The 18445-nt window shown below is 45.7% G+C and overlaps 1 protein-coding gene across 1 annotated transcript in view; it reads right to left on the reverse strand.

Annotated features, from left to right (window-relative positions):
* The window catches only part of MRPL13 (mitochondrial ribosomal protein L13), a 134018-nt gene that overhangs the window by 38311 nt on the left and 77262 nt on the right, over positions 1 to 18445 (reverse strand). The window contains exons 3-4 of the mRNA XM_069220683.1: positions 16613 to 16706; positions 14656 to 14716 (exon numbers count right to left, since the gene is read on the reverse strand). Of these exons, the coding sequence (XP_069076784.1) occupies positions 14656 to 14716; positions 16613 to 16706 (155 nt within the window). The remainder of the gene's footprint in view (positions 1 to 14655; positions 14717 to 16612; positions 16707 to 18445) is intronic.

The raw sequence follows: 18445 nt of genomic DNA on the forward strand, positions 1-18445 counted from the left end.
ACTGTTTGGGCCTTTTTCGGTGCCGACGGTCGGTCACCGAATTTATGGGTTGAGCCATGGCCTGGTGGCAGTGGCGTCCCCTGGGCCTTGTAAATGTTTCTTTGTGTGGTTTTCGACGTCTTACTCACGGTTTGTGTATCGTCGAATCCTTCGGAGTCTGAGTCTTGGATCGAGAAGGTACCTTCTTCTTCCTGTTCCTCGAACTCCCGTTGGGCTGTCGGTGCGGACGCCATTTGAAGTCTTCTGGCTCGACGGTCTCGGAGTGTTTTTCGGGACCGGAACGCACGACAGGCCTCGCAGGTGTCTTCGCTGTGCTCAGGTGACAGGCACAGGTTGCAGACCAAGTGTTGGTCTGTGTAGGGGTATTTATTGTGGCATTTGGGGCAGAAACGGAACGGGGTCCGTTCCATCGGCGTTCTTCAGCACGCGGTCGGGCCGACCAGGCCCCGACGGAGGATCGAAAAACTACCCCGAAGGGCACCGGAGCTCTTCGATCTTCGATGCGGTGTGGAATCTAAGTACGCCGATCCCGAACGCAACAATACCGACGAAAATCTTCCGAAATTAGCTAATTTTCCGTTCCGAAACTCGGAGCGACAGGAACACGTCCGAACCCGATGGCGGAAAAAAAACAATCGAAGATGGAGTCGACGCCCATGCGCAATGGAGACAAAAGGAGGAGTCACTCGGTCCCGTGACTCGAAAGACTTCTTCGAAGAAAAACAACTTGTAACACTCCGGCCCAACACCAGATGGCGAGCTATTGCAGAACATGCGTATCTACAGCGACAGATGCCATCGAACAGAAGCTTACCTCTCTTATCTGTGCTACATGACACCAAAAGGAAAAGGCTTTGAATATATAAAAGCTTCTTCCCTGACCCTATCAGCGAAGAAACTAATGGCATGGTTAGACATTTGCACTATAATCCCCACAATAATCAAATTAATAATATTCACTCTTTCAATAATTGGAAAAATAAAATGAAATAATGAACTAATAAGTTGGAACTGGAGGAATATAAAGATTGGGTAGGAGCTCTCAAACTTTGAGCTATTAGTACCCTTCCAGATTAAATAATATACATTGTAAGGAAATTGAAGGGGGAATAAAAGATTTAGATGATCAAGTATAGGCCATACTAAGCAGAATTGCAATCCCTTTATTTCCGTGGCCTTTCCTGTCTAATTACAAAACATTTATCGCAATCAAAAGGCCCTGCACACCAAGTCTCCTGCAGACAGAAAATAGCTGCATCCGGGGGGGTCTAGAGAAATGAGCTTCTGGGATTTAGTAGAAATCCGCCTAAAATCCAGGGAAGGATTTTGATACACTTGCTAAAATGGATTATTTTGTTTGTGCTTAATCATATGATTAGAGTAAAGTGCATCTGCAAGCTAATTCAATTTGCATAAATCATCCCCTTCACAAGCTCCGGACACATCAATGTCAGATCCTAGATAAGTGACCGATTTGCCTTCTGACCCAATTAAAATTAGAGTTAATTTAGCACTATTTAGAAGGTCCTTTACAGGGACCGTAAAGGGGGCATTATCACCATTAACTTTATGTGTATCAGGCCATATCAATCTCCTTAAAGATGAATAGGGTTAACGTCTATGCCCCTGCTGAAAGAGAAATTGCAATTTTCCAGAATAAAGTTTACAATAAAAGTTACCTTACTTCTGTTATCAGTTGAGAAGTTCAATAAGTGTACTGTTGAAACATCAGTAATCCTCATCAACCTTAAAGGGCCTATTTCTGACATACACTTTAATAACAGAGAATGATTCAAACAACGAATTTCAACATCCAACAGTGAAACAAAATCAGGAGTGAGTAATGGATTTTTCATTTCAGTAGTGGTACAGTGAGAATGTGGAATAGCCTGCTCGCTGAGACAGCAAAGGGGCAAAATAGGATTAAAAGAATCTGCCACTGGATCTAAGATAGAGTAAGGGTAGTCTGATTTAACAACCAAGGGCCATTACAAGGAGGCCTGTTTTTGCATGAGGGCACTTTCTCCAACATCTGGAGGCAGAATATGGGTAATAAGTGCCTTAGTAGAAGCAGAATGGACAGTACATGTGGGTGCTGAAGTCTCAACTGACTGATGCGAAGTATGAACCTATGTGGCATCCTCAATATCAAATCTTATTTTCCTTGTACCTTTTTACTTGTCTTATGACGTTTCCTCTTGATGCTTTGTTTATTGCCCTTTTTTTCAATTATAGCACCAACTACTTTGTTGAAATTGCAAGATTCACTTTTCTTCTCTATTAAAAATCAGGAAAGAAAGCTTGAGGGACTCTCAGGGAGGCACTGCTAGTCTCTTTATTGAGTTCTTCCACAAGCTTGGATAGCTCTTCTAAAGAAAAGGACTTGGGGCCTGATTACGATCTTGGCATATGGGATACTCCATCATAAACGTGACAGATATCCTGTCCACTGTATTACAAGTTCCATAGGATATAATGAAACACAGTTAATATGTCAAGTATATGATCAGAATTATCTTTTTTCAAGCAAGTTAAAACTAGAGGACAAAATTTGTTCCAAACAACAGAGAGATTAGTAATAATGGCTATAGTCCCCAGGGAGATGAACAGAAGCATTCAAATTCATTGCCAGCGACCCTGGTAAATTAAAGACTGAAGATACAAATTTACTTGGAGTGCTTCAGAATAAGGACATTAGAATTTTGTTAACTGGAGAAGCAGAGGAAATCAGGGGTGTAGAGACTAAAGGTTTGCCTGTGCAAACGGTAGACAAAACAGTTGGTGTAATATACAGCAGAGTATAATACAACACTAAGGGCGCAGTAGGATCAAGCAACTCAGAAAGTCTCTTTACTGGTTCTGTCACCTTTATCAGTTGTAGAGGATTTGATCAGATAAGCCATTGCTTCCTAAAGCAGTATTACATTCTTACTTTGCCCTGGTATTGATCCCAGATGATTTAAGAGAATACACATGGATAGAAGGGAGCCTTTTCAAAGCTCTGATGTAATTCGATTTATTTCTTAAGGAACTCTTTGGTTTTAGGACAAAGTCTAGTAGAAACCAGCTTCCCTGATCTACATTTCTAGGCTGTCATTTCAGAAAGAAATGACTGGGAAGTTCACACAAAGGTGTTAACTAGATCTCAATGATAAACTTCATCCCAGTGCCCAGTGGGGGTAAAGTTCCACTCAAGTAGTATAGGCTAATTGTGCCAAAAACTTAATGATGGGGGTGAGTGGTTAGACCGTGAAGAAATGCAACCCCTGACTGCAACTGTACCAACCTAACGTTGACCACTTTGGCAGAAGCTGTCAGCGCCTATTCTGCAACACCCCACCTCAACTGACCCAGCCATGATTTTTACTCCTTACTAGGCATCCAAGTGTACACTGGTGCCGCTGTATCACAGAGAGAGCCTAGCCATGGAGGAGAAGGGGAGGTTGTCCTCCCCGGCTCCCCACGAGGCCCTTCCTTACCACAATACCTTGAGCTATGGGGGCCCCCAGGGAGGAGGGACCAATACATTTGGGTTTGTAGCAACTACCTCAAGCTTAATCAGGGTCAGGTGGTGGGGCTCGGCACAAGCATACATGACTTTAGGGTTCCAAGAACCACAGGCAAAGGGAGAAGTGGGGAAAAAATATCGGGGGGGGGGGCCAATTCAAATTGGGTTGATGGCGGGCTCCCGATACTACAGCAGAGGATAGTGGAAAACAACAGTTAATACTCTTACTGCAGCTCGGGCCCAGAAGTCACCGTCTGTTGAATGGACAGGAAGGTAGGGACCATGGCTGAAACTGCCCCAGAATGCTCAATGTGCATGGCTCCCTTGGCTCTTCCCATGCCAAATGGCCTCACTCATGCTCCTTCCCTACCAAAGTGAGTAAATAGGCAACAAGGCACGTACAGTGTGGTGAGGCTGGCACCAGGTGCACAACCCTGGCAGAATCAGCGGCTCCTCCAGCAGCTCCTGCAGCTACGGCTGTATCAAGCACCAGGTGTACAACTCTTTAGTCAGGTCTAATAATGACCTACTCGACCGAGAGGGTGTTATGAGCTACTCTTTCTCCTTGTAGCGTCCACACTCAAGAGACTGAAGACACTTGAGTTCAAGACCAAAGGAACTAGTTTTCAATGGAGTCTCGACAGCATGAGCCAAAACTTGGTGCAGCTATGCTTAATAAGGGCAACAAATACAGAAACATGGGTCAGTGCAGAACTTGCGTGAGGGATCTAGAGAACCATTGCATGCAGTCAGTATCATATAGCCGGCGCCTGGACAGCCTATGCATGTGATCTAATAAGCACATACACCCGTAACTTTGAGGATCAGGTGGCTAGCCTCAGCTTGCAGTAAGCAGTGGCTGCCTGCATGCACCCCCTTTCTCAGCCAACTCCGATTCATTCCAAAGCTCTCACTTGTGGAAAAAGTGAGTATTATTGGGGGATGTCTATGTCCGTTAGATAATATCTACTGTTCGTGGTGTAAGCAGTGGGATAACTGTTGAGTCATATCCTGTTTCCAAACATCCTGTGTTATCGCCCTCCCCTTATCCTAACGTGGACTGATCCTTTGTTCTAAAAGCAGACGCAAAGGTCCTCTCTAATTTGTGTCTTTGCTTGTGTCACAGCACGATCCCGCTGGTTCCCTAATCCATTCCATCCATCGCGGCGTCGGCCAGCAGCAGGGCACATGTTGGTTGCCGTGTCCTGAGCCCCTGTGCTGAGAACTGGTCATCCAGGCGTACTTTGGTGTCATGAAAACTATCTGGTCCACCATGATCTTCCGGCGAGCAGGGTATTAATTTGCGTACCTCAGGCCCAGTTTACGTAGTCACCTCTTCACAGGTAGGAATGAGGATCTGTAGAGTTGCACTCAAATTGTGAAATCTAGGAAAATGATCACTCTAGAGCTGTCCACTAACAGCGGGCTGGCTGTGCACACTTTGCGCAGAATTGCATCCAGTTGCAATAATTCAATATGCATGTGACAATTGAGTGACAAGGGGGGGCACCAGACGGTCTCCTATCTGGAACCCTGTGTCCGGCTTACAACAAAGGAATCAAGCAGTCCTTGTGGTGCTATCTCATGTTGCAGCCAGGTTTCTATGAAATGAGTAGCATTCTCTCCCTCCCTGTGCTCTGGTAGTTCCACTATTCGCAGGTTATTCCGGTACACCTTGCCTTTTGCATCATCCATGCAGTCTTCCATCCTACACATGTGGCCCTGCAAGTCTTGGATCTTCTTACTTAGCTCCATTGCACATGGGAGCACGTCCTCCACTGTGCCTTCAGTGCAGTGGTCTTCTCAGCAGGCTGAGATCAGAAATGACCACGCCTATTTTGGGTTCCAATGCAGTTCTAGTTGAGGGCATAGCTTGTAGAATTTGGTCCAGCTTATTCTCCATCGCCTCCGATATGGGGGACCCCAACAGGGGTAAGGACTGGGGAGGGGGTGGCGGAATGTGCAGTGTTTGGTCCAGTTTCTTGTAGAGAAGGCCCAACAACAACTTGGCAGTCCACCACTTATGGCCTTAGCTGGCCTCAGCAAATCTCGGTGCCGCATCGGATGTCCAGCCGTAGAGCATCGCTCCCAGTCACCAGTAACTATGTGAGGCTGCATCACTGCCATCTATCCCCATGGGGACCTCACTTATCAGAGCGGCTCGTCTTGATTGAAAGGGGGGACTCTGGCCTAGTTGGAGCAATCAACATGACTACGTCCCCCCGGGTGTGCCTTTCAGGAGACCACCGCCACAATCCACAGCTGGCCGTGGCACAGGCGCCACAAAGGAGCTCCGTTGTTTTCTGGTGGCTGGCTGCACTCCACTGGTTTATTCGCCAGTCACTGGCATTGAATCCACAGCTGTGTCCCCTCCCACCCCTCCTCACCACCCCCAAGTCTGCTTCACTGCTGGGAATGATAGTGGCTGATATAGTCGGATTAAACAGACGCTGGGGCAGAGCTCACTCAATATGCGCCTGTCATACTTGGCAGCTAGTCATGCCCCTATGCGTCACTGTCTTATTGATATATCGTTGGAAACAGTACCAAGCAGCTCCATGTAAAGGTTAGAGGACAGACAACAGTATGGGAACCACTGCAGGCGTGACACATAAAAAGGATGCTGATTCTGATTATGTTGTTATCTGTATTCACTAACATGTGAAAGTATAGTCGAGCCATAGAAACAGAGACAGACATGACATGTAATGACATGTAGGGATGTGCTATCTGTATTCGCTAGTTTGTAGGGAAGAAAAAAACAATGGTGTGTAGTTCAAGCACATATCCCAGCCAAACAACAACCTGAATTTTCAAGATGTTATGCCACATGGGAGGAGCGAGGGACATGTCCCTGTAGTCACACACTGCGCCGACTGCGTCAGCGAGTATATGGAGGTAATAATGGGAAAAGAAAAAGGACACGAAAGAGTCAGCCAATGCCAATACTTTTGCTTGTCTCGCGGTCTTATATTAAGCGCCACTACCTACTCCGTCAAGGGTGCCATGTCTCCTTTGCACCTACTTGGTCTTCCTCTCCTCCCCGCCAGTAGAGCTGAATGGTAATGGTAAGCTACTGGAGACAGCGTGGACACTGCATGTCAGCGGGCTACGTTGTTTAAGCGCTTCACCTCATGAGAACTGTAGTCTCAACGGCGTGCGCTGTAGCGTGATAGTACAGAAAACCTTTAAGATGTTTAAGGGTCTAATATCAATGTTTTACACATTTCTTCTTTAAAAATTATTTTATTCTTCAAAAAACACAAAAGCACAATGAGATTACTGCCCTATGAGGCTAAAATGAAGGGCATGGAAAATATGTTCAATCCTTTGGTAACCATGAAGATTTGCGGGCTGTGCAATCCTAGGCCACGTTCCCGGCCATTATGGGAAAAATATTGCAAGACCAGGACCCATCATATGGTTGTATTTTATCAGATGTTCTATTCAGTTTAACACAAACCTAAATAATTCACCGAATCCCTTGATTTTGGTAAGCAAAGAAGAGCAGGAGACCTAGTTGAGGCAAAGTTCAAACACTTTTGGAATATTAGTCAGAAAGATGGCTATATAAATCTTTTTTTGCAAAAGACTTTACCAAAACGCCTTATCAGTTGGGAGAAATGTTTACTGGATCTTCTCACGCTTAACTACTGTTTAGATACAGGCAATATTTAAGCATTAAGATAGAAAAATATTTAAAAGACAAAAAAAATGATTAAAACGTGAACTGGCAGTGCCAATAGGTCTTGCACTGGCCACCAGCCTTTGGTCTTTGTCAATGCTTCTTTTGTTTTATTTTGGTTTTTGCAAAACTTTATTCTTGGGGGGGGGGGGGATGCTCCGCCATCATCATATACAAAAAGAAAATGGATCAAAGCAAAAAAAATATGTTTTCATCTCAAAAAGACCACAATTCATAACAGGCCCTGGTACTGAAAGGAACTACTTTGAGTGCGGATGTGCTCCTTGTGAAAGGGGAGAATGCCGTCACTCAGAGCTGACAGCCAATGGCTGAAATGTGCTGAAGCACTGACCCGTACTGTTTGCTGTAATGGGCAGGAGAACGTTTTTGAGGTCTGGCTAAAAGCCCCTTTTAGCATATAATTTTATTAAAATCGAAAGGCTTTAGGTAAGATCAGACCTAATAAAAAGTACAGCACATCTTACAGGGACTGTTTTCAAGTACATGTACCTAAAATATATCAATATTTCGGCACTAAAATAACAACAATTTCTTGAGTGTGGAGGTCAATGAATGCGATAAAGTTCAAAGACGTAAGCTGTTCTTGGCCTGATGTTAAAATGCAAGTTTCATTTAGAATTTAATTCTAGAGTATTATAGATAAATAGCATTTTAGAAAATCCCTCACAAAAAGGATTAGCAGATCTAAAAGTGTAGAAAAATTGAAAATGTCACCTATATTTCCTCGGAGTTATTCACTAACTACAAGAAAGTCATTTTGCAAAGTTGCTACATTTTTAGGGACTCACAAAGATTCCAAAGCTGCCAATGGAAATCTGAGAAAATATTATGTTTCAGTACATATGGCAACCCCATTTATCAGGCACATTTGTTTCTCACGCTCGACCCAAAAAGAGGGCCGTTGGCGGCGATTTTACATTTTTCTTCTTTTACAGAAGGTTTCTTTTTTTATATGGAAAGATACCGCTTCCCTGAAACATCAATGAATTGTCATGGATTGGGAAGAGGGATTAAACTCCGCGGTGTATTCATAGTGACACAAAACTAACTACATTGGTATAAAATGTTACTTTAAGAGAGATCAACCCTTGGAACGGCCAGACAACGAAGAAAACATAAAGGCCAACACAGGGAGAAAGATTTACAAAGTAGTTAAAACCAGGTTAGGTTATGCTGCCCCCCAGCGTCCACTTCAAAGCATGGACTACTTCGACCGAAGTTATTCAGGAAAATAACTTTATATTTTGCAATAGTTTGCGTAGTGTAGAGTTTGTGCACAATACAGCCCATCCTAAATATGTAATTCACTTTAGGGATAACCAATGAAGTGTGAAACGCAGAGGAGTATATCTTCGGAGCTTTTGTTCTTGAGACCCGCCTAGCTGCGGCATCCAAGGGCACAGTTAGGGAGCAGGCGAGTCTTAGGAACAGCACAGAGTAAGGAGATTCTGCAGATAAGCCCCAAGAGTAGTAAGAACTGGACCCCTGTAGCATTCAGAGCTGGTGCATTGTGCTTTTGGATTGTATGTAAACGTGAAGTTGAAGACTGAGTTTTTTGTCCATGGTGAAAGCCTGGGATCTGGTGAAGCTGCAGTCTGAAATTAAGAGAGTTAAAACCAGATTGGTCAAAATGGAGGACTGAGGAGTGATCTCAGGAGTGGAGCTATTTTTAGAGGATTCAGTTTAGATGGTGAACCAGAAATGGACACCTTGAGAATCAGAAGGAGTTCTGAGATGCAGTCAGGAGAGGAAACTTTCACATGTGGCCGAGTATCAGTATATTCAAAGATAAAAGATGAGGGGTGACTGAGGACCAAGGGGTTCAATGCAAAGAATGATTGTTGTGTGGATGATACTGCTTTACGGGGAGCATCCCGTTTAAAAAATGACGGTGTGAATAGTGAGTTGACCTTTTTTGATGGTTTTTATCCTTCCGGTGAGAGGAAAAAAACAGCTTGAGACAGCTGTATCCATTCCATATGGTCTCTTCGGGTGTTTAGGAGTCTGTTGCAGTTGATCATGGCAAATGTTGCTGATAGATCTACCAGGACGAGGAGGATTCCTGGATACACAGGGCACTCAGGATGTGCAGGGCATAAGTTAGGTTCGACGTGTCTGCCTCTGTACTGCTACCATCTCTGACACCTAAACAGAAGTTGTTGAAAGGATCGTTTCCCAACACAAATTAGTTAACCTGTGAAGCAACACAGCTTTCTAAGACGTCTCACATCATCTCGCTTTACCTCTCTCCCCTTATGCCCTCTTCTACTTCACTTCTTTCCAGATTATTTTATCTTCCCCCCTTTTCCTCATATTTTTACTTCATTATCACATAGCCATGCTTTCCCCATCTCTCTTCCTCCTGATACTATCTTCATCACAACCTTTTTTCCTCTCCTGTTTTATTCCTTGCTCCCTCCTTTCCTTTATCTCTACTGCTCTTTCTTTTCCGTCTCATTTCAGCCTTGCTTTCTTTAGAAAAACAAACAATCAGAAATACCATCCTTTTTTTGTTTTCTTTTACAAAATGCACACCATGCTAGAAAGCAAACTAAGGCATGAGGGCCAGGTCTACATTTTGGTGAATGGAGTAGAGTCCATCAGGGTGGTGTGGACATTACATCTGCCACCCTGATGCACTACTGTCGACTAAATTTAAAGCTCACCGCCGGCCCACAGGTGATCTCCATAGGAACCACCATCATGGAGACTCCTGTCACAGTTCAAAAGGTTTGCTGGATGGCCGCCACTGGTTTTGAGTCTTCATCAAACTTAAGCAAAGCGTTTGCTTTTCAGAAACAAACTCTCAGAGTGAAGGTTTGTTACTGAAAAACAAATAACCCCCACACCCGGGGAAAGATGTCCCTCGGTGTGGGGGATATTTGTTTTTTTTTCTGTCCCTCACCGCTAGGTTGAGCAGGACAGGAAAAAGGACATCACCATCCACCCTAAATAGTGCAAAGGGTGTAATGCCCTTACTTCGACAGCACCTACTGTGGTGGGCTGGCAGAGGGAGCTTTCCATCGAAGGTGCTAAATGGGGCTCCGCTGACAGAAAGCTGGTTGTCCTCCTGCCCCTAAATAGGACAGACAGGGTAAGCAGCAGGTAGACAGGGTATTCTTCATATCAGTGACAGAGCCCGCTTATGCCAAACTCAAACTCAAATCTACTTCCAAGTATTGTGTACGTTCATGAGCTGGGAATTAAACCGAAGTCTTTCCAATGGGAGGTCTGTAGCTCAGCAGCTATACCATAACTATTCCCCATAAGGCTCCCTTTGCCCTGGCGAAGAGCCACGAGTGCTAAACCACATCTTCAACATTCCACGCAGCGGGCGTGAACCCTTAGACAACTCACATAACGCTGGCTACAAAGGCGCAATCTGCCATTCTGCCAAAGTGTTGGTGTTCTTCAATAACCACGCGCATCTAGGAGCTTTCCACGGTACGTTATAGTAGTTTTAATTTAGAGCTTGCTATCACATTGTGCTTTTTCAGAGAGCTGCTATATATTTAAACAGGAAATATTCCCTTTATAGGAGAACTTTTTTTTCCTTGTAGTAAGTGCTTCTTTGTTAGGCGAACATTTAATGCTTACACCTATGTGTTGAGGTGCTTTACATGTTACTTTTAAGGATAAGTACCTATTTGCTTCGACGGTATTACGTATTATCTACAACTGGGGCCCTCTCTAGCATATTTGTTAGGCGAATTCTCGATAAATGACGTTTCTGACTTTACTGAAAGGAGAACATTTTGAAGACGAAATGCTATTTTTTGTATGAAGCATTTAAATTTAAATTGAATGCTGGGTGATCTAGTGCTGTGGTAGAATTGCTGGTCTCTGAACAAACAAGTGGACAAGTCTTTTTTGACCTTTTGTTCATCGTTCGTGCTGTGGACAGGTAGGGCTACAATAAACAAAGTGAAAGACGAGTATAGTTTGTGATTTATGCTTGTTCCTGGTGGTGCCACACATTGAATTGGGTTGAGGCCTACGCCCTAGAATGTGGTGGCCTTGTGTCTACCACCTCTGCCAACTCTGCAGCATTTCTGGTTGAGTGAACAGGACTCTAAAGTCAGGACTGTTACTACGAGGTGGCTATCTACATCTAAGCGTGCCACCAAGGGCATGCGATTCACAGCGGATTCTGAAATGGGCAGGTTTCCTGACAGATCCGTCAGTTTCTAAACTACAGAGCCAGCGGGAAGCTACAACCACCTTCGGTAGTCCTGGAGGTGTTTGGTTTAGTTGCACACCAAGAAGGCTTCCGGATATTCATTCTTTGGTTAGTTCATCGTACCCCTCACTGGTATTACAACTAGTTGTAGCTTTGAGTCCCTATCAGGGGCTGCTTCTTGTGGACTGTCACAGTAGCCGGTAGTACAGGGAAATTGCGAGGTTTTGAACTTCGAGACCGTCCTACAATTTCGTCCTGGATTCCTTCTCCTTGTCACTTAGAACAGAGCAGCAGGGCTTCCTCCGTCCCCTGGAGCCCGGACAAGAAGCAGAAGATGTACTTTGATGTGCTGTGTTAAACTTCAATTGATTAAGAGCACATGACTGCTTTCCAAACAAAGGTGCAAAGACGTCAACAAACAATTAGCTATTGATAATGCCGACCATTTCTGCAACAGGTCATATAGGTGCGATGCAGCTGTCGGGAACAGTGCCAGAGGGTGGAGATCTACGTTTAATAAAGGGAAGATACCTGCTTTCACCTCCTTAGTGCCAGAGGAGGGTGGGATTTGGGGGATAAGTTAATTGAGAATCCTTAACATTTAAAGACGGGCTGGACAAACGCTTTTATGCAATAACCTTAACATGCCACTTAAGCTTTCTCTACTTAACAAGTTTTTAATAATCAGTGACCTTTGCTTCTGAGATGCTCAAGAATGCAATCAATTGATCACTTGCTGTTGTGATGGACACCACTAAAAAGCCTCAAAATGAGAAAACCCATTACCCTGCTGCTTACTCCAGAGAGCTAAGTCGTCTGGTGGCAGAAAGGCCGTGCATGCAGTGATGCCGCTTACTCCAGAGAGCCAGGTCTGGTGGCAGAAAGGCCGTGCATGCAGTGATGCCGCTTACTCTAGAGAGCCAGATCTGGTGGCAGAAAGGCCGTGCATGCAGTGATGCCGCTTACTCCAGAGAGCCAGGTCTGGTGGCAGAAAGGCCGTGCATGCAGTGATGACGCTTACTCCAGAGAGCCAGGTCTGGTGGCAGAAAGGCCGTGCATGCAGTGATGACGCTTACTCCAGAGAGCCAGGTCTGGTGGCAGAAAGGCCGTGCATGCAGTGATGACGCTTACTCCAGAGCGCCAGGTCTGGTGGCAGAAAGGCCGTGCATGCAGTGATGACGCTTACTCCAGAGCGCCAGGTCTGGTGGCAGAAAGGCCGTGCATGCAGTGATGACGCTTACTCCAGAGAGCCAGGTCTGGTGGCAGAAAGGCCGTGCATGCAGTGATGACGCTTACTCCAGAGAGCCAGGTCTGGTGGCAGAAAGGCCGTGCATGCAGTGATGACGCTTACTCCAGAGAGCCAGGTCTGGTGGCAGAAAGGCCGTGCATGCAGTGATGACGCTTACTCCAGAGAGCCAGGTCTGGTGGCAGAAAGGCCGTGCATGCAGTGATGACGCTTACTCTAGAGAGCCAGGTCTGGTGGCAGAAAGGCCGTGCATGCAGTGATGACGCTTACTCCAGAGAGCCAGGTCTGGTGGCAGAAAGGCCGTGCATGCAGTGATGACGCTTACTCTAGAGAGCCAGGTCTTGTGGCAGAAAGGCCGTGCATGCAGTGATGACGCTTACTCTAGAGAGCCAGGTCTGGTGGCAGAAAGGCCGTGCATGCAGTGATGACGCTTACTCCAGAGAGCCAGGTCTGGTGGCAGAAAGGCCGTGCATGCAGTGATGACGCTTACTCCAGAGAGCCAGGTCTGGTGGCAGAAAGGCCGTGCATGCAGTGATGACGCTTACTCCAGAGAGCCAGGTCTGGTGGCAGAAAGGCCGTGCATGCAGTGATGACGCTTACTCCAGAGAGCCAGGTCTGGTGGCAGAAAGGCCGTGCATGCAGTGATGACGCTTACTCCAGAGAGCCAGGTCTGGTGGCAGAAAGGCCGTGCATGCAGTGATGACGCTTACTCCAGAGAGCCAGGTCTGGTGGCAGAAAGGCCGTGCATGCAGTGATGACGCTTACTCCAGAGAGCCAGGTCTGGTGGCAGAAAGGCCGTGCATGCAGTGATGACGCTTACTCTAGAGAGCCAGGTCTGGTGGCAGAAAGGCCGTGCATGCAGTGATGACGCTTACTCTAGAGAGCCAGGTCTGGTGGCAGAAAGGCCGTGCATGCAGTGATGACGCTTACTCTAGAGAGCCAGGTCTTGTGGCAGAAAGGCCGTGCATGCAGTGATGACGCTTACTCTAGAGAGCCAGGTCTGGTGGCAGAAAGGCCGTGCATGCAGTGATGACGCTTACTCCAGAGAGCCAGGTCTGGTGGCAGAAAGGCCGTGCATGCAGTGATGACGCTTACTCCAGAGAGCCAGGTCTGGTGGCAGAAAGGCCGTGCATGCAGTGATGACGCTTACTCCAGAGAGCCAGGTCTGGTGGCAGAAAGGCCGTGCATGCAGTGATGCCGCTTACTCCAGAGAGCCAGGTCTGGTGGCAGAAAGGCCGTGCATGCAGTGATGCCGCTTACTCCAGAGAGCCAGGTCTGGTGGCAGAAAGGCCGTGCATGCAGTGATGCCGCTTACTCTAGAGAGCCAGGTCTGGTGGCAGAAAGGCCGTGCATGCAGTGATGCCGCTTACTCCAGAGAGCCAGGTCTGGTGGCAGAAAGGCCGTGCATGCAGTGATGCCGCTTACTCCAGAGCGCCAGGTCTGGTGGCAGAAAGGCCGTGCATGCAGTGATGCCGCTTACTCCAGAGCGCCAGGTCTGGTGGCAGAAAGGCCGTGCATGCAGTGATGCTGCTTACTCTAGAGAGCCAGGTCTGGTGGCAGAAAGGCCGTGCATGCAGTGATGCTGCTTACTCCAGAGAGCTAAGTCGTCTGGTGGCAGAAAGGCCGTGCATGCAGTGATGCCGCTTACTCCAGAGAGCCAGGTCTGGTGGCAGAAAGGCCGTGCATGCAGTGATGCCGCTTACTCCAGAGAGCCAGGTCTGGTGGCAGAAAGGCCGTGCATGCAGTGATGCTCGAACCCAGCTACTAAGGAGGCTGTGAAGATACAAGCAAGCACTATTGCAAGTGAAAACGCACACAGGCAGTCAGCTGTTTTGTGCTGATATTAAAAAGGGTTGAAATGCCAGAAACTGTTTCCAGAGGCAGTTAGATGTTCATGAACAGTCGCTATCTGTAATAACATGTTTGGAACGAGCGCCTAACACTAGTCACAACACTCTGAAACGCCACAAACATTGTTAGTGGACTTATGGCACCAGACAAATGCATGTACTTACTGCTGTAGGATCGCTTCGGTGTAATTCAGCTGCAGTCACTTGCTTAAAGCCACCAGGGTACCTGTCAACAACAAACAGAACCTTCAACATGTTCAACTGGATAAAATGCGCAAGATTTAAAGACAGCAAGTGCAAAACCTGTGCTTGAATAAATAAGAAATACAAAATTATACTTCACTCACTGCGATTTGCATGCAATACACAATGATGAAAAGTTCAAAAGTTAACCTAAAGGGGTATTGAATCTATGTTGGGAAGCTGCAACAATGTATCTTCATTCCAAACCAGCTACAGGAGCAACCTCTCGAGCGGTCACAGGATGCGAAGAACAAATCATGGCGTAAGGAAGCTAAACGAGGAAAAAACGCGTAATCCTGCTCATCATGGAGGTCCTGGCTACCCTCTTCCCGTGATAATGATAAAAAACGTGGTGCATCACTGCGTACTCATGCAACACCAAACCGCACCCTCTCATTGCTACACCAAACGCCTCTCTATTCCCGGGCATACAGCTCTATCATCGCCAGTCACTCAGAAATTCTATTATTTCCTCTGCAGCAAGGCTATAGGGTGTCAAAAGCAGCAGGGGTGATGATGCGGTAACCACAGGACAACAAACATGTCATTAAGTAGCCCTGCGCATTACACTGAGGTGTGTCGAGTCACTCTACAATTCATGTCCACGAGCAAACGACCAGCGTCTTAGAGGATGAACATGTTTAACCTTAAATAGTCCAATCCATCCCAAGTGGATTTTGTAATTTGTAGGCGCCACAGAGGAAAATTGAGAATGTACGCTCAAAGATAAACACGAGTTAAGTAGGGTGTGTTAGGAGAAAGCAAATACTACAAGAAGCATGAAAGGCCAGGAAATGTGAGAAGGCCTGAAAGAAGAAGAAGAAGAAGTAGTGATGTGCTTAGTTTTAAGGTCTGGATACCGAAGGCATCTTGAGGCTGCATCCTTGGAAAATAGAGCATTTCCTGATTGCCAATGACAACAGACTAACACAAGAATGCTTCACAGTATTAGATGTTAACAGCCTCATGCCTTAAATTCTGAGAGAGCGAGCCCCAACTCTGGCTTTTGGGCAGAGTGCCGTTGAGTCCGTCAGAGTCAGACACCAAACAGCGGTGACATTAACACGCTCAAAAGTATCCCAGTACTTCTTCAACATCACTCAAGTGTATTCTTCATGCAGCTGCATTACTTATCAAAGGAAGGAGAGAGAATGACTGACTGCCACCCATACTTTAGGAATTCCACGGATTCAGCTTTTCACACTTGTTTTACCTGCAGGACACACACAATATCCCTGGTGGGGAACAACCTAAAATACAGAAAGACAGGTGTGCAGAGTGAGAAAGACATGCTTTCTTCCTTCTTGTCTAATGGCTGTGCCTGGCTCTTACCACAGAAAGAAAACATTGGCTTGAAGAGCTGCGTTGGTGGAGATGGGCATTTCACAGTACTCTGGCGAAACCAAGAATGGTTGAGGAAAGTGCCTATCGCAGAATCCTATGAGGGAAGTGGTTGTGTACACTGGTAAGCGTTCACAATCCAGCATTTAAAGTCAAGTGCTGTAGGTGAGGTAGGGTACTTCTTCAAGCCTTGCACCTTCCCTTCTAATCTCAAATCAAACCCTTTCTGCCACTTCTTTCCAATTAATAGTGGTGATATCACATAGGCACTTCCAAACTGTTAGAATGTTGTTCAAAATGAAGCACAAATTTAATGTGCACAACATAGACCAATGAAAAACTGCGTGATCTCAAAATATTTTATGCATTAAACTCCAAAGACACGCAATTAAGATCACATTAGAAAACTATATGCTTAAATGAATTAATACATTTTTGGCAACAGTGCCCAAGCCAAAACGGATGTTCTGAGGAGCTGAAGAGATAATTCAAATACATTCAAAGAGGCACAAGGTGATCTTGGTGATTGTAATCTTACCCTGTGTGTGAAGAATAGACTTTTTGTTCCCATTTGTTGCCGGAGAAAGCAATGTGTCTTGTGTTTACTACCACAACGTGGTCTCCGCAGTCACCTGAAAATTAGAAAGTACACAACAACGTTACAAGTCTGGACACTATCGCCCAACTTCTGAAACCCTCCAACTAGGTTTTGCTTAATAGTAAGTGAGCATTTACAAGATTACTATGTTTTTAAGTTAAATATGCCCCAACAAGAGGTGAACAGTCAAAGTGTGAAGTTCTACACACATCCACCATGTTGTAGTGCCTAAGCTGAAAAGACTCATTCTGTGACACAGAGATCTCAACACACCAAAAAAGATCACCAGGATGGCAACAGCTACAAACCAAAGAATCGCCACCGGAATACCACATAACCACCTCACGAGCCTAGAAATCTACACCACAAAGATAGACCTATCACATAATCGTGGCCTGACCATCAGCAGAAGGCTGTGGCACCCTCTAATGTGGGAGAGGAGAGAACCCGACGCCTGAAGAAAAGATCTAAACTAGGAAATGCTTTGATCTCTTGCTCGATGGACTTTCCGTTCTGAGAGAATATGTAAGGTAGTGATTGGCAAAGCTAAAGCCTGGGGTGAAGTTACTTTGCTACAATTGAAAGCTATCCCTTACTCTTTCTGAGCGTAGCACCAAAATATTATATGAAAACCAAAGATACATATGGCTTGGGTTAGGAGATGACGTAAAGAGTCAATAGACATGCCTACAAGAGATGCTGTGTAAACCTCTTGAGTGAGCCATGTTGACACGATTCAATCCCCTGCTCTTCTAGCATTGCTCTCCAAAAAGTACAGAATCTCACCTGATGAAACACTAGCTTTTTCGTAGCTATCTAGGAAGGACAAGTGGGCACATAAGCATTTTTTCTAAAATGCTGCCTCAAACGGATATCAGAGCCTCCTGCCCGCAGGTAATGAAGGGCGTGGGCGACATCCTCTGCTGCCCAAACAGAACTTCCAAGTCCTTCTATCACCATTCTAAGGCATGTCTCTTCACCCTAGGTTTGTGAAGTAAGGAAAGGAGGTTGGACTCTACACTTCCTGGGTAGCAGCTAGTTTCAGAAGTGAGAGATATTACTCCATCTTAAGAGCTGATGCAAGAGAAATCATCAACATGGCGACTGATACTCAGGCCAAGTATGTAGCATTACCGTTTCACAGTACACCCAGGAACCATTCTCTAACTGCACGCCATGAAACTTTATTAGCGAGATCCAAGGTAGACAGCATGGAAAATCTCCAAGCTGGTGGCTGTGCAAATGTGACAGTCAAAATTAAGAACAAAGGGTCATGAAATTAACGTGAAGGTTATTTTTCTATACACTGTCGCTCATTCAACATCTGCTGGGAACTTCATTTCACAGCCAATGAAGATACAGAGGGTGAAATAGTAGTAGCCCGAGACCACGTCTCAATCAAACAGGTTGAATGAATATTTTTGACTTAATGCTGCAATCCTTCTGGTGAAGCATTCAGGGTAGAAGGCTTGGAAAATGCATGCGGTGCACGCCACACTATTATCTTATGTCAGCTTTGGCCAAACGATCATGAAGTCCCCGATGAGCTTTAACTCCTCTGATTCCCTATCTTGCTGTAGTCTATGCTCAGAGCCCCAGGCTTGAAACATGGAAGTGAAGTCTTCCTTCCAAGTTGAGCTCCCACAAAAAGGTTGCATATAGACACCTGCTCGGGCAGTCTGCCTCTTGGCAGTGACCACAGAATTGAAGATACGGAAGAACGGCTTAATTTTCACTGCCTTGAGGCAGTGATGTGGTGATTCTGAAAATCAT

This window comes from Pleurodeles waltl, chromosome 2_2, assembly GCF_031143425.1.
Source record: "Pleurodeles waltl isolate 20211129_DDA chromosome 2_2, aPleWal1.hap1.20221129, whole genome shotgun sequence".
In the NCBI taxonomy this organism is placed as follows: domain Eukaryota; kingdom Metazoa; phylum Chordata; class Amphibia; order Caudata; family Salamandridae; genus Pleurodeles; species Pleurodeles waltl.